This window comes from Thamnophis elegans, chromosome 3 (assembly GCF_009769535.1).
Source record: "Thamnophis elegans isolate rThaEle1 chromosome 3, rThaEle1.pri, whole genome shotgun sequence".
In the NCBI taxonomy this organism is placed as follows: Eukaryota; Metazoa; Chordata; class Lepidosauria; order Squamata; family Colubridae; genus Thamnophis; species Thamnophis elegans.
Window position 1 is genome coordinate 40,332,149 of NC_045543.1, and position 17,362 is coordinate 40,349,510.

General features: G+C 41.9%; 1 protein-coding gene across 1 annotated transcript in view; it reads right to left on the reverse strand.

Annotated features, from left to right (window-relative positions):
- Positions 1-17,362, reverse strand: part of SPAG17 (sperm associated antigen 17) — a 120,145-nt gene that overhangs the window by 7,764 nt on the left and 95,019 nt on the right. Inside the window, exons 40-46 of the mRNA XM_032213155.1 lie at positions 16,688-16,796; positions 14,643-14,696; positions 13,968-14,070; positions 11,564-11,684; positions 8,284-8,388; positions 7,371-7,519; positions 5,515-5,684 (exon numbers count right to left, since the gene is read on the reverse strand). Coding sequence (XP_032069046.1) covers positions 5,515-5,684; positions 7,371-7,519; positions 8,284-8,388; positions 11,564-11,684; positions 13,968-14,070; positions 14,643-14,696; positions 16,688-16,796 — 811 coding nt within the window. The remainder of the gene's footprint in view (positions 1-5,514; positions 5,685-7,370; positions 7,520-8,283; positions 8,389-11,563; positions 11,685-13,967; positions 14,071-14,642; positions 14,697-16,687; positions 16,797-17,362) is intronic.

The following is a 17,362-nucleotide window of genomic DNA, read 5'->3' on the forward strand; positions in this document are numbered from 1 at the left end:
TATTCGAACCTCTTTGTGGTTCCTAAGAGCTCTGGAGGGTGGAGGGCCATCCTGGATCTTAAGTTACTCAATTCCAGGCTGTCTACCATAGATTTAGGATGGCCTCACTCAAGTCTATCCTAGAGGGAATTAGACAAGGGAACTACCTAGCATCCATTGACCTCACCGAGGCCTACTTACACATCATGATTGCACCCGACCACCGCAAGTTCCTCAGGTTCTCCTATGGGGACACACATTACCAGTACAGGGCTCTTCCCTTCAGTCTAGCCTCCGCCCCTAGGACGTTTACCAAGGTATTGGCCATGGTGGCAGCTCACTTCCGCTCCAACCTGGTCTGGCTATACTGCTACCTTGATGACATCCTTGTATTAGCACCCTCGCTAGCTCGAGCAGAGGGGGACTTAGGGCTCACCATCGCCACACTGAGATTGCTGGGATTCTCAGTTAACCTCAAGAAGAGTCACCTGACACCCACCACCAGACTTAACATTTAGGGACCATTATTGACTCAGTAGGGGGAGAGGTTTTCCCCTCAGAGGAGCGCAGGGATAGCATTGTGCAAATGATTCTAGAAATTCGCAGACTTCGATCTGTCTCTGTAGCCCTTCTTTCCAGGCTTCTCAGCAAGTTCATCTCCTGCATCAGGATAGTGCCTTGGGTCCGACTCCACGCCAGGGAGCTGCAGTGGTTCCTGCTTCCCCACCAGAGAGACAGAACAAGCAACGCAGAATTCAAGGTCAGGAAGACACCCCAGGTATGCCTGTCCCTCCGCTGGTGGACGTCCCCAGCCCTGTCCAAGGGGTCCCTGTTCAGGGAGCCGGACAGACTTGTGTTAACAACAGATGGAAGACCGTTCGGTTGGGGAGCACACCTGGATTCCCAGCTGGCCCAGGGGAGGTGGACACAGACCGACCTTCACAAGAGCATCAACTGGTTGGAGCTCAGGGCAATCCACCTAGCCCTACGACGATTCAAGACGACGGTAGCAGGGAAACACATCCTGGTCCTCAAAGACAATGTGGCGGCCAAGGCACACGTGAACAAACAGGGAGGCACCCACTCCAGGACACTGCACGATGAGGCAGTGAGATTGGGAAACTGAGCGGAACGTAACCTCCTATCGATCCGGGCAGAGCACATCTCCGGGGTAGAGAATCACCAGAGTTCCTAGGGAGTGGGCGGCATACAAATCTTATTAAAGTCAAAGTCAAAGTCACCAGGCAGACTGGCTCAGCAGGGAGTCGGTAGACCACGGAGAGTGGCAATTTCATCCCAGCATCTTCAAACAAATCTGCCAGAGATTCGGAAGACTGTCGGTGGATCTCTTCGCCTCCCCGATGAATGCCCAGCTCCCGAGATTCATATTGTGGTTCCTGACACAGGAAATGATGTACAATGACTCCCTACAATGCCAGTGGCCATCAGATCTTCTTTACGCCTTTCCCCCTATCCCTCTCCTTCCTGGGATGCTCAGTAAACTGGTACTAGAGAGGGTAGAGGTCATTCTGGTGACTCCATACTGGCCCCGATGCCCCTGGTTCGCAGATCTGATAGAGCTGTCCATCGCCCCCCATTGGAGGATCCCTCAGGGGGAGGTAACCCTGACCCAGGGGAGTCTGTTTCACCCAGACCTAGACTGGCTTCAATTGACCGTCTGGAGATTGAGCGGACACAGTTAAGAGAGCCCCAAATTTCCACCAAGGTCATAGGAACCATAGAGGCGGCCAGGAGGAGATCCACCACTCGCATCTATGACATGACCAGGGTCTCCTTCACGGCCTGGTGCCGCTTGGCTCAGGTAGAACCGATAACGGCCACAGTTCCGCAGGTCCTGGACTTCCTCCAGGATGGCCTGGAAAAGGGCCTGGCCCCTAGCACCCTCAGAAGGCAGGTCTCAGCCCTGGCCACCATCCTGGGGGGAGTGGGCACACAGTTGTTGTCCCAACTTCCCATCATCAAACGGTTCCTCAGGGGTGCAACCAACCTCAGATCCCTGGTGATTCACCGTTTCCCCTTGTGGGACCTGCCTACAGTGCTCCAGGCTCTCCTGGAAGCACCCTTTGAGCCTCTAAGGGAAGTGAGTCTTCAGCTGCTCACGCTCAAGATAATGTTCCTCGTGCCCATTACCTCAGCCAGGTGGGTGTCAGAGATTAACACACTGTCAGCCAGGGCGGATCTCTGCATATTCCACAGTAACAGGGTGGTCCTAAGACTCAACCCGGCCTTCATGCCAAAAATTAATTCTCCCTTTCATAGGGCTCAGGAGATCATTCTCATGAATTTTTGTCCAGCTCCCTCCAACGGAAGGGAGAGGTCCTGGCATCGTCTGGATGTCAGGAGGGTCCTGCGCATCTATCTGAAGTGCACATCGCCCATCAGGCGGTCGGAGGCCCTTTTCGTCTCCTACCACCCGGGAACCAGGGGAGCGAAGGTCTCCCCAGCCACCATCAGTAGATGGATCAGGCTAGCAATCTCCAAGACCTACAAGGCACGGGGACTTCAGGTGCCCGAGGACGTCACCGCGCACTCCACCAGGAGTACAGCTACTTCGGCGGCCTGAGCCATCCAGGTCCCCATCAAGGACATTTGCAGGGTGGCAGCATGGGCTTTGCCCTCTCCATTCATCAGACACTATAGACTGGACACCTTCGCCTCCGCGGAGGCGTCCTTTGGGAGGAGAGTCCTCCAGAGAGTGCTGGATACCCAGGGGGACTCAGGCCCTATGGAACCTCCCAGGGACACCTAGCTTTGGTAGGTCCCAGCTGCGACTCCTCCCACGCCCCACTTCGGAGACTGTCAGTTGGTCTTACCTGATCTGCATGTCTTGAAGGATGGCGTGGGAGCAGTCACTTCCTGCCCATAGTGCGCCCCGCACAGGGTGGGCCTGAGTAGAGTGTTACTGATCAGTCAGGGACCAGGAGGGGAGTGGGGGGGGGTGTTACCCTGTTTTCTTCCTTCTAGAGACGCCTTGACTGGATCATTGGTTAATCTGGAGAGTCAGAGGAGAGGTAGAGGTGTGGCCTTAAGATTTACCTCAGTCTCTGGTCAGATGGGCTGTGACAATACCCAGCTGTGACTGCTCTCATGCCATCCTTTGAGACATGCAGTTCAAGTAAGACCAATTGACATTTCTAGTGAGAGAATGACATATTGCTTCCTTGTAATTAGTATTTGAAAGCTCATTTTACTGGGCTCATTTGAAGCCATCTAAAGCTAAGTGTTTGGTTGGAAATTTTCTCCCACTGCAATTTGAATGCATGTTAAAACAAATGCAGCCTCCCTCCTAATCTCTTCAGTCTGATGACAGATAAAAATGGTCTCAAACAGAATATGTATCTAAAGGACTAAAGTGAGACTGGGAGACAACCTATGTACATTTTAACAACCTCCAGCTGTTTTCTGTAGTCTCTATCGCTTATAACGGAAAAGGCAAACTAATAAAAAGATGAACGTTTTGGCCAAGGGATCAATTGAGGACTTCTTATGCCACCTGAATTAATGGGAAGATTTTTATGTAATTGTGCAGAAAACCTGGATCCAGACTATGGACAGATCATCTGAGAAAGCTTCTCAAATGGGCTATTAGGAATCAGTCCAATGGTAATTTAGAAATAAGAGTTTTTAAAATATATCTTCAGTCTTGATATAATTCTGATTTAAGAGCCATGTGGGGCACAGTGGTTTTGCCTATTAAACATGCTGTTTGTATCAAAACTAGGAATGAAATTGTCATGTAATTAGAATTTCCAAAGAGCATATATTGGAAGAATCTCAGGCAATTTCCCCCTTCATACTTCTACTGGTGGCCTCATCCATTGCCCAAACTAGATTTCCCTGAATAATAAGATTGTGATGAACATTGACAGAAGAAAAAACTCCCGCATGACAATTTGTAAAATATCACCAATGCTAGCATGATAATTTCTTCCCAAAAGGAAGATTTCACTCTGAACTCTCAGCATAGATGCAACTATAAACCAAAAAAATGTGTTTGAAATCCACTACATTTCTTTCTGCATTGGATTGAAGAGGCAAGCTAAGTAAAGCTGAGGGTATTGGAACATTCAATAGGTATGTCCATGTGGGTCCATAAGCCATGTAGTTGGAACTAAATGGTCTTTGATCATCATAACTATCTTATTCTTTATAAATGCCAAGGAAGATAATACTGAGCATTACAGTATCACCTTTATTCTAAATTCAAAAGATTATTCTGCTATAAAAGAACCCATCAGAAATGGAATTCTGTCTCATGCCATTGCAGAATGTAGCTTCAACTGTTATAGTGATTTTCACCTTCACTCCATGCTATTCTAACAGAATTTTGGACATTGGAAGTTTGTGCATCCTTGCCAGTTCAACTCAAAGTCACTAAATGCTAACACTACAACAATGAGGACGGAAGGGGAGATTAAGTAGGCATTTCATCTTTTGGACAAATAGTTTAAGGCAATGATGGCTAACCTTTTTCCCATTGCGTGTGAAAAGTAGGGGGAGCATGGGGGAGTCATGTGCATGTGTGCCCTCCCCCTGCACATGCAACCTCCCCACATGCATGTGCGACCCCACCCTCCCACCCTCTTTTCGTGCGCAATGGCATGGTGCACCCATTTTTCGCCCTTCCAGGCTCCAGAGGCTTTCTACAGTGCCATCTGTATTATACAAACTATATGCATGACTCATAGAAGAACAAATGTTTCTATTTTGAAAATTATTATTATTGATGAAATTATAGCAATAGCAATAGCAATAGCAGTAGACTTATATACCGCTTCATAGGCCTTTCAGGCCTCTCTAAGCGGTTTACAGAGAGTCAGCATATTGCCCCCAACAATCTGGGTCCTCATTTTACCCACCTCGGAAGGATGGAAGGCTGAGTCAACCCTGAGCCGGTGAGATTTGAACCGCTGACATGCTGATCTAGCAGTAGCCTGCAGTGCTGCATTTAACCACTGCGCCACCTTGGCTCTTCATTCAGGTCCATGCGTTGCAGTGGTGGATTGCAGGCAGTACGCCCCGATACGGGTGTACCAGAGCCAGCTGGGAGCACTGGATACCATTCCGGTACGTGCTCCGGAGGGCCCACCTACCCGCTGTCGCTTCTAACCATCCTTTTACGTCTTCAGCACTTCTGCGCACATGCACAGCGCATGCAGCACCTGCACAACGCTCTGCTTAGCAGCTGTAGCATCGCAAAGGCTCGCAGAAGCGCCAAAACGCATGCACGCATGTCTACGTGGACGCTGGCAAGCCCGATCCAACTGTACTGGTTGGAACGGAATCCGCAATCCACCACTGATGGGTTGGTGCTATTCTCGTATATTACATACCTGTAGTCACAGAGAGAAATTATCCTCACTCTTCCTCCTTGAACAATTTACCACTCTGACATCATTCGTATAGAAAAGAATCTCAGTTATCTGCAAACAACTCCATGGCATATCCCCAAACCACCCAAAAGCAAAATATTTTGATGTGTTATCCTGTGGCAGATACAAAATATAGACAAACCTGCAGAAGTCCATTCCAACATTCTTCAAAGCCACTGTGGTTGAATAAGTGCAGCCCTCCTTAAGAATGCCAAATGTCACCTTCGGTGGGATAAGAAGGAATCCTGACATTGTCTGGGAAGGTGCTGTGACAGAGCATGTGCGGACTTTGCCAGAAACAAGGTCTACATTCTTCACAAACAAGAGAGATTATTTAGGAAGGACAGACAGATCAAAAGCCATACATCTATTGATAAGAATAAAGGGTATTTATAGATTGATATTCTACTCATTCACAGCGGCTATTAATACTGCAATTCTGAAATGAAGTTTGGTATTCCGAATTCCCAATAGGCAAAATATAAAACAATTATTTTTGTCAATTGGAACGTAATATACCTTGAATTATAAGTGGATGTGCCCATGTGAAATCAATCATGTGAATAATTTAACATGTACAAAAATGTATAATATTTATTTCTGTTCTATAGTATGGATTTGAACTTAAGGCATGAAAGCCTATTTAACCTTCAGTACACTCCTGGATGAGAAACAGAAATTTGTAATATAATTTTTGCTAAGGGTTTTATTTTTCTTTGGTAAAATTATATTGCATGGTTCCTTGGACACTCAATGCATATTGAGTATTATTCCATAATAATGGTGCTACTCTTACTTTTCAGCTGCCATCAAGCCTGTTTTAGTCTTACACAACCAGACAAACAGGTCTTACTAAATGATAAACTATGGTTAATTATCATTGGATCACATATGAGGCAGAAACCATCCAACAGCAGAAGGAAATGGTCACAGAGAAAGCAAAGATTTGAAATAAACTCCTTTGTTCCCAATCCTAGCTTCTTCTGTCTTTGTGGATGAGAGGGGCAAAACTCCTTTTGTACTCAGTATATAAGCAGTTCAAAGGGAGGGTAGGAGGAAAAGTCTACTCCTAATCCGTTCCAATGCAGTCTCCAAAACCAAGCTATACACTTTCCAGGATGACAGAGTGGATGGGGGTACAAGGTTGTCCATTTGCTCCAAACCCTTTGGCTACTATTTAGTGACAGCTGAAAAAAACTCGTGGTATGGAAGAAATCCAATACTCTTAGGTACTTGAGTTGCTATTCTATGTCTGTAACCTTTAAGTCTTGACTTGTTACATCTGATATCCTGATAGGGAAATAAAGGAATATACAGGTGGAGGGATAAGCTCGAATGCTTCTCTGTGACAGCTTTTCTAGTTTCCCTTAACCAAATGTTGAACTAGTCATGAATTGCAGGTAGGATATGTTCTTGGATCAAGTTCAACATTCAACTTCCTACCCATCTATACCACTCTGAGTTCCATCCATTGGATTTTAAGTTCAACAATGTTGATATTGAATAAGTGCCAAAAAGGTGCTTCCCTGGATTGGGCTGTTTTAGGAGGACGATAATCATTCTAAAGCATTTATTTCTTATAAACATATTCTACATTTCCTCTAAAGAACTCAAAAGTGATGTTCATGGTTCATGTCTCATGTGATCCTCACATTAACATCACTTTGAGATAGGTTGAGCTGAGGAAAAGGAATGTTTCTAATTCAACTAGCAAGCTCCATGAACAACCTAGGATTTGGGAATTTGTTCCGGTCCAATACTATCATCATTGCACTTCACCGGTAGGAAACCTCAACTGATGGCAGACTCTGCTGAAATTTCTAAAACTTGAGAAGTGGATAGAAAACATGGTGATGCATCTTTCATACCTCTTTTAAGCATGATCATCTTAACTAGAACCAAAAGGTTTCATGAAACAGAAACAATTCTAAATATAATGAAGGTAAAGTCAAGGATTTTTTTTTTTAAAAAGTAATTGTACTGTGGGAATTAAGTTACTTTTTGCCTTGGTACTGATCGTGGCTTGTTTCTTTGTATCAAAGCAGGCAATTTCACTTTCTCTTTTCTTGGGGATCCTGTAACATCCACAAGAAGTGGTTGAAGTTTTGGATGGACCTGGACTCGTGTTTCATTTCCTTCTGCACCTACTGAGAAGGAAAAGAGTTTTAAGACTACAGTATATGTCCAGGCCTAGGCTAATTCTACAATTCGCTGAAGAGGTTACGGTACAATTAGAACCAAAGTGACAAAGGAGGATAAGATTGTTTGTAGTGATGTTCTCTGAGGTCACTTAGGAGAAAAAGAACCTGACTGGTAAAAAAAGAGAATTTTATTTGATAATCAATTGAAGGCCTTGAAGAAATAGTGATACTTTCAAGGGAAAGAGAGTGGCATCTATTTTCAGTGAGGAGAGGCTTGCAGAATTATGCAATTTTTCTAGGTTGAAGGCTTTTGAGTGGCATGCCAGAGATTTTGCAATACCAATAGCACTTAGACTTATATACTGCTTCATAGTGCTTTTACAGCCCTCTCTAAGCAGTTTACATATTGTCCCCAACAATCTGAGTCCTCATTTTACCCACCTCAGAAGGATGGAAGGCTGAATCAATCTTGAGCCTAGTGAGATTTGAACTGCCAAACTGCAGCTAGCAGTCAGCTGAAGTAGCTGCAGTACTGCACTCTAACTACTGTGCCACCTTGTCTCATTTAAGTAACAAATTGTGCATGGTAGATGCATGCAGCAATTTTTAATACTTTGGGGATCAAAGGCCAGAGGTGAGTTGCCTGCATTTTTAAAGTTAGTTTTGGATCTCAAAATACTGCCAATACTGATTATAGTTAGTGAATATGTTATTTACTAAAAGATCTATTAATAACTGCTTTTTTCGAAGAGCCCTTTAGAATGGTTTACCGTTTGTAAAATGGGATGGATAGGTTTCAGCATAGTTTGAGGAAGAAATGGTGTTTAGAGGCAGTTCTTTGGAATGCTTACGTCTGACCAAGCCATCTCTGACACCTAAAACATAAATATAAATTCATCTGAAGCATTTCTATTTTGCTATTTATTTATTAAACAAATTTATATAACTGCCCAATTCACGCAGAGATAGATGGTTTACAGAATTTTCAAAATGCACCATGTAATAAAATCCCATTAAAAAGCCCCCATCCCTCACCCAGAGAAACAACAGCACAATCAAATCAGTCACTATGACACCTCACTGTGACCAACTCATCATGACCAACTCCCGTGGATAACTTGCCACGGGACAAGAGTTACACTAATATCAAAGAACTCATTAAAGAAAGAATGCAAAAGGAAGAACAAAATGAAATGTGTGAACAAAAATTTAAATATTTTTTACATTATTTTAAATAAATAAGTTGAATTGTTGAATTGTCCTGTAGCGAATTGTTCTGTGGTGGGTTGGCTATAGCAAGTTGGTCATTGGCATGTTGGCCATGGCAAATTGGTGGCGACTTGGCTGTGGTGGGTTGGCCACGGCACGTCCCATTCTACTCTATCTCATTTTTGGTCCATGGGCCTGGTGAAAAAGACTCTATTTTTAGGGTCTTTTGGAAAAGTAACAGGGAGGAGATCATTCGAACTTAGATTCACTATTCGCTCTGAAAGGTTCATACATTATTTTACAGAAAAATAAAATAGAAAAAAGAATACGTAAAATAAATTTTAAAATGACAAAGCCTGCCCTTCTGCACATGGTTTGAAAATATATAATGTGAAAGTTCTTAATGTTTTATAAAGCTTTTATAAAGACCAGCTATAATGAAAGCAAATTATTTGCACGATATCCAGAACAGATGGTCCTGTTCTTTCTCATAGGGAAGTTAGTCACAAGGGGTGGAAAGGCCCCAGGCTAGTCCCTGGCTGTTCATAAGAGCAGCACCATATATTCTGTGTAATGAGGAAAATGTTATCTACGTCTTTAAAATTCCCTGTCCACTTGAAAGCACAGCATGCATGAGAAATTCTTTGAGAGTTTGGTGACATTTTCACTGTAAAAAGGCAGGTGATTCAATTGCTATGTAACTCAAACGTTCCACTTTGATGATTCCAGTAATCCAGGGAACAGGATTGTGGGGGCAGGACTGCTAGTTGCAGCAGGTATTGATGGGACTGAAGGTGAAAGATTTAAGGGTTGCAAGGGAATGTCTTACAATTACAGAAACAGGCTATAAAGGATAATCATGGAATACGGTTTGGTAAGTTTTATGAAGAAAATTCCTAATTTATTTTCTTAGTATCCAATTACTTAGAACAATGAGATTTTTAAGAGGAAAGCATCCAATTAGCCTTACTTATTCCCTTATTCACTAAAGAATTTAAAATGAGATTGCAGGAGAGAAAAAGTGGAAACACAGAAAATATTGCAGGTATTTCTCTCTATCATGTTTTTTTTTTTAAATATACTTTTCAAACAAGTAGTCAGCTTTTCTAAATTAAGACTGGTAGCATAGAAGCCACTCTGAATCCGATAGACAACATGCTGCAGATATCACTGTACAGAGAAGCTTTGCACCAAAGTAACTCAGTTTCTAAATTCAGGAAATTATGGATGATACATTTCAGGCTCAATCAAGTTTTTGTGATTTATTTATTCTGCATTATTTATGCATTATTTAAAATGTAAATTGAAATTGAAGAATTGAACTGAATAAGCTTCTTGGATGAGAAGCAAAACATTTTCAAAGAAAACAAAAAAGTCCAGCTGCCTTTTAGAAAAGCACCTTTAGGACAACTATGACCTAGATGATTGAGAATCTCCATAGACTGTAAATTAGAATATATATATTTGTGTATGTGAAATAACCAAATTTTTCAAGAGTTCTGTATTTTTTGATAAGATGTTACAAAGGTTTAGACACTGAAATTAAAAAAAAATTAATTTATATTTATTGCTGACAATAAATACTGTGCAAAAGATTTACAAGTGCTTCATTGCCTACAAGAAAGCCTTTGATTCTGTTGCTCATGAGAAGCTATGGAGAGAAGCTATGGAGATGTACTAGCACATCTGCTCAAGTTGATTAAATCACTGCACAAATCAGAAAGCCATTGTGTGCATACCATATGGAGACATTGAATGGTTTAAGATAGAGAAAGGAGTGTGGCAAGATTGCATACTCTCTCTTATTCAACCTGTATGCCAAAATGACTGTGAAGAAGCTAGATCTTGAAGAATCAAAAATTGGGGTAAAGATTGGAGGTAGAAATATCATCAGTCTTTGATATGCTGATAACTCTTGTCTCAGAAACTAAAGTAGATCTGGAACATCTGATCAAGAAAATGAAAGAAAAAAATGGGAATTCTGGTTATTTTCTGAACAAACTCATGACCACTGGAGACAAAATAGAAACTGATGGTGAAGAGATAGAATGCATGGAAAAATTCACTTTATTGAGATCACAGTTCACTCAAAGCAGTAAATGCATCTCAGAAATAAAATGTCAGGTTGAATCAGTTCACACAGCTATGAGGAATATGAGCTGAATGTGGAAAAGCAAGGACATCAGCCTAGCAACCAAATGTGGTATAATCCATGCTATTGTATTCCCTGTAGCTGCCTGGTTGTGAAAGTTGGGCATTAACAAAGCAAGACAAGAAAAAAATGATTCATTTAAGTTGTGATAAAGGCTCCTGCATATTCCTTGGATAGCAAAGGTGACCAAGTACTGGAGTACATAACAGCAGATATGTCACTGGAAAGAGAAACTACAAAACTGCATTTCACTTATTTTGGTCATGTCATGTCGGGGAATTCACTGAAGAAAGCAATTACATTTGGAAGAATTAGCAGTAAAAGGAAAACAGGCCACCAAAGAATATGGTGGTTGGACGCCATCAGACTTGACACTAGCCAGTGCATAGAAGTAGTAGTGCAAGATAAAAAGAGGAGGTGAGAGCTGGCCCATAGAATCACCAAGTCAATGTCCATACCACTGAATGGATGACATCATCATCATCCATCATCATTATTATAATCTTGTTTGTTTTTCAGTCCCACAATTCTGCAAAATACATCAGCAACAGCCTAAAGGCATTTTTTCCATTTTTTCCCCTATCAATATGAATTACTGGTCTTTTTTCATATTACTTCTCAAGCATTTGTTATATGCTACCACCTTCAAAGTATCCAGCACCCAATAAATGCTGTAAATTCAGTATTACTTGCAGTTACTCCAGCAGTTTCATTTTCAGAAGATTCTGTAAATGTTTCGAACAACGGTTCCTTTGTTTCTTTGTCTGGAAAAGGAGGGAGCATTCCTGAGAGAACGTCAACATCTGGAAACTTTAAGAGGAAAAAAGAATAAAAGGAGGAAATGCATTTTCTGATAAAAACACTGCTAAAATAAAATAATGGACTCATTTTGTACATTTAGAAGGGCAAAAACAAGAGACTAACTTAATGGACCGCTTACATACTGTGATCTGATTTTCTTTTTCTTTTTATCTGCTGGTCCTTGACCATATTTTAGTGATAAAAATTCTCCTAAAAATTGTGATATGGTTAGAAAACTGCAAATCCATAAATCAACACCATAAAATTTATTTTCATATTAAATATACACAAAACATAATAATTCAACTCCTTCTCTTCCCAGGATTTTTTAAAAAGTATCTTTATTCAATTTGTGAAGAATCTTTATAAATATCCACCATGGCCTCAAACAGGGGGTCCCCAAACATAAGAAGGCATTAAAACTAGCTTAAATATAAGCTGAAATATAGCTAAAATAAGAATCAAAGACTAAAATGATCCAGTGATATTTAAAGACAACATAGAATAAACATGTTCATGTAAGACCATGGCCCAGGACAGCTGGCAATTTTATGCTCCACCTTTTTAGTACTTAAAATCTTTTTAGACTCCAAAATATTTGACAGTAGAGTTCTTCTGTTGGTACATGGGGATAGCTAGCCTATACCAGAGGTGGGATCCTATCGGTACGGTACAGTTCAGCCGAATAGGTAGCAACTCTGGCAGACACGTGACCATACCGGTTCTATCCTCGGCGACGCCATCTTGGTTTTCTGTTCTGCACATGCGCAGAACAATCTTCACTGAAAAAATGTATTTTTTTCCTTTTTAAATGTTGTGCGCATGAGCAGACCATTTTAAATGCAAATGCTCCACCCACCCGCCCCACCAAGTCACTCCTCATGTCCCGGGTGGCTTCCCTGCCTAAGTTGCCTTGGCTGCCTAAGCTGTCACATGGTGCCTGCCCTGTGCCCCAATTGAGCTGCCTCCACCTCCTACAGGTAAGCCTCGCTAGCCCACCCCCCAGAGCTTGCTGCGCCCCCCCAGGGTCACAAACTTATCTTCCCCCACCCTTTCCAGGATCCCCACGAGCCCCATTTTGGCTCCAAGGAGGCTTCAGGGAGGCTGCTAAAATAGAGCAGGGGGAGGGGGCTAGCAAGCCTCCCTGCAATCCCCTGGGAACAAAAGAGAGGGGGGGGCCTTCAAGGGAGAAATAAATAAATAAATCCTCACTGTTTGAGGATCCGCAAGTGCATGGAGCAGAGAGGTCTTCAAAATTGGCAACTTTAAGACTTGTGGACTTCAACTTCCAGAATCCAGCTCCGCTGGCTGGAGAATTCTGGGAGTTGAAGTCCAAAAGTCTTAAAGTTGCCAAATTTGAAGACCACTAGCATGGAGCTTGAGTTGAGAGCTTATTGAAATTGCGGCTATCTAACCTTGCTCAAGCTAAGCTAATCAACAGTGAAGCTCTAAGCATTCCAGATGATCAATGGCGTGTTCTCAGTTTCAAAACGTCTGGCTTTTCTTTCTCCTACAAAAGACCACCTGGGGTTCTTCACAGGAAGAGAGGAATGGAGGAAATAAGGAAAGAAAGAAGGAGAGAGAGGGAGGGAGAGGAGAAAAAGAGAAGGGAAAGTGAATGAGATATGGATGGATGGATAGAAGGAGGGAGGGAGAGAGAGAGAGAAAAAGGAGAGGAAGGAAGAATCACAAACCTGGCACTAGACACAGGTTCAGAGGATGCTTTGAAACAACACAGCAATCCAGGGCTGGAAGGGACCTCAGAGGTCATCTAGTTCAATCCCCTGCTCCAGCAGGAGACCTTATATTACCTTGGTTATTTTAGTGCCTCTAACAGAGAAATTTCCAGAAATCCCCAGGCATTGCCAACCTCTCCCCCTTAGTAAACTAGAACAACAACTTCATGCAGTATTAAAAAAAAATAGAAAAGGGGGCTGCCGTGTATTGTTTAATGGACTGCTAAATTGGCAAAATGGACAGCTAAATTGACCACGGCCACCCAGTCATATGGCCAAGCCACTCCCACCCAGTCACATGACCACCAAGCCATTCCCACTCGGTCACATGACTGCCATGCCATGCCCACAAAATAAGCCACGCCCACAGAACTGGTAGTAAAATTTTTGAAACCCACCACTGCCTGTAACTCTTCCAGTTTGCTGGTATTCTAGACCGTTTTGTAGGTCAATGGCTAAGTCACCATAAGTCATATCCAACTTTTGGTGACAGCTTCTTTACAGAAAGGTTTCCTTGAACTAATCTAACCTGACCCATCTTTCACAATTTGCTCACCTCTTTTTGAAGAAACTGCATTCCAAATTCAGACTTGAAATAGGGAGGGATCATTTTGTATCTCATCCTCATAAGACAATTCTTTCCATCCTCAATTTCCTGCCTGAAGAATTTTAAATGGGAGGAAAACAGAAATATCTATAGCAATATAATTTATAATTTGTTCAGGGATTATTAATGCATATTATTGGTTCAAAACAGACAACTTAGATGCTTTAATGGATCTTTATTATTTTCTCAATTTTGCTAAAATTAATAAAGAGAAAGAACTACTGAATAAGGCTTGTATGCATGCATATATTTGTAAAGTTTATTCTGTTTATATAATAGAGACTTCTTATCATTTTAGAAGTTATTTCTTTCACTCTGGAAGACAGTAAGTTTTTAAAAATACTGATTCACAAAGAGCTGAAAGACTGACAAACTATTTGCATTTTTCAGGTATAATTCTCTTTTTCACTTATAGAAAAATAATTTTCAGTTGCAAAGATATGCTTTTTTTCTGGCAGCACATTACTGAAAATTAAATGAATAAAAAAGTCATTTCACAGAATTTCCAAATTTATACTAGAAATTGCTGTCTGATTTAAAATCTTCAAACTTCAGAAAACTGCCCTCCCCCATACCTTCTGTTTGTGGCTTCTAAATCCTATCCTAAAACTAATGCACTGTTACCTGGTCTGTGCTAATTTACTCTGCCAGACAGAAAACTTCATAGGCTCGTCGTGGCTGCATAAGGGAAAATGAAACATTTCATAAAATTCAGAGTTATTTAGAAAGCATTCTACTTGATTTTAAATATGACATGACATATGGCTCCATTTCATACGGTAAAATCCAATCATATGTTTCTATTTCAAGGTACCTGGGATAATCTCATAGCAGCCATACTAGAAGCAGTTAGATGTTAGCTTCCTTAGATATCGCATTATAACATCTATTGTGACTCTGTTTTCACCAAGATAACAGCCAAAATATCTTAAAAGTATTAATCAATAAAGAATGAGGTGTACAACAAGGCAATAAAATATCACCTATCACTTGACAAAATATCACTCGACAAAAGATGGAATAAAAATCAATGGCACCTTTTAAAATCACTTAAGATTTGCAAATTATGATGTCCTCTTCTCACAAGACCAAGAAGATCTAACAAGACACCTGCTGCACAAAGCAGAAGAACCATTTGGCTTAAAATAAACCTGAAAAAGAGCTAGCAAAATTCACCAAAGGAAAAAAAGGTTTTATAGAAGAGCTAGATGTAGTAGATAACTACATAAACCTTGGCCAATGGATCTCAATGGAAGGTGGTACAATAAAGGAAATTGAATGGCGTGTTAAATGTGGTTAGCAGGCATTTGGCAAGCTAAGCCTAATTTTCAAAAACAACCTCCCTCTATGCTTGAAGAAAGAAGTTTTTGATTAGTGCGTGTTACTTGCTCTAACATATGCCGGTGAAACATGGAGCCTAATCTCACAATCAAGACAAAAGCTACGAATGATGCAAAGAGCTACGGAAATACTTGGCATTACAAGACAAGATAGAAAGACCTGCACCTGGATTAGAAAACAAACAAAAGTATATGATATCATCAGGAGAGTATAAGAATTGAAATGGAAATGGGCTGGTCACATAGCAAGAAGAGCTGATGGCAGGTGGAACAAGGCAGTCATCAAATGGATCCCACTTGATAAAAAGGATTCACGAGAGAGACCTAAAACAAGATGGATTGACGACATCAGCAAGTATTGTCGGCCTAATTGTCAAAAGAAACTCAGGACTGCATTGGTTGGAAACTTGCAGAAGAGGCCTCCATCTTGCAGTGGAGGGACAATGGCTAAAATGATGATGATGATGATGATGATGATGATGATGATGATGATGATGATGATGATGATATTGAAGTAATCTGAGTGTTTCAGTTTCCAATAGAGATACCAAGATACCAGATATCAAGAGAAGAGAGTTCAGTTAATTAACAACACCAGAAAACTCTTCAAAGAATTCCTTTACTAACCTCATGTTTTATAAAATACTACAGTACAATATTAATTATATATTTTTACCAAATTTATTTCTGCTCTGCAAGACATACTGTGATGGAATGTATCCCAGAAACACAGGAGGAAGGAGCATTTTCCAAACAGTAAAGAGACAGCAGAGCGTGGACTCTCTGGTTTGCAGGAACAGGCTGAAGGCGGACGCCCCTAGCGATTCACAGACTACATCTAGTAGTTATGCAGGTGGTTGCTTTAGTCTGGCAAGATTAATGTCAGGCCCAATCAAGAATGACACATTTGGTTATTTCTGAATAGTTGTATTTTATTGTGTTCACTTATAGACAGAAATCTTGGCAAACTAAAGCAATTGCCAGCATAACTATTAGATACACTGTGAATTTACTAGTTTAACGTAGTTGGAAGGGACCTTGCAGGTCATCTAGTCCAATCTCCTGCCCAAGCAGGAGACCATACATCTGCCTCCTCCTAGGATCGAACTCACAACCTCCTGATTGTGAGGTGAGAGCTCCACCTCTAGGCTAGGGGTGAGTCCACCTTCATCCTCTTGATTCCAGGCTCTGCTGTCTCTTTGCTCTCTGGGAAAGAGCTCTCCCTACTGTGACTCTACACTACAATTCAACACACACATCCAGGCATACGATACTAAGAAAACCATTGCTATAACTTTTGGAATTGTTTCTTGCACCAAATTCTCTTACCTCATCCTCATCATTTTCCAATATTCATCCGTTTGCTTTGAGAATGCTTCCTGTGATGAACTTGGCACCTCTGATATCATTGCCTGCTCATACAGTACAGAAATTGGAGCTGCAAATTCATGGGGGGGAAAAAAACTAATCTTAGATTTGTTGCTGTTTTTCATTAGAAATCTGTATTCATTGCTTTTAGTGAATAGTCCTGGCTCTACCCCATCCATTTTCCAAATGGAATGGGACAGCTCAGCACCGCCAACATGTCAAGGCCATGTCACCAGGGGCATCTCTGAGCTGCCATCTTAGTGCGGGACATTGTCATGGGGAACTCACTATGGAATAATTTGATGAGCCTCCTGTGGCAGCTCCCTTTGTGGGGGGAGGGGTGCTGTAACATTTTACAAAGGCAAGGAAACCTTTGGAGAAGGGAGGTGAACTTCCCCCTGCAAAAGGTGGGCTAAACAGGAGTCATTGACAGTTGCCAGACAGCTGTCACCATCTCTGATTGCCCCTCTCCTCATCTGGGAGCCATCAGGGTCCAGCACAGTATGACAAAGGAGAAGTCCGCAATGCCGAGATTGGCACAGAGACACACTCCAGCGTGGATCCGCAGGGAAAAAGGAATGGGCAGGATGTGCTTCTTGAGCATGGACAACACCAAGGCAGGCAGGATGTGATTTT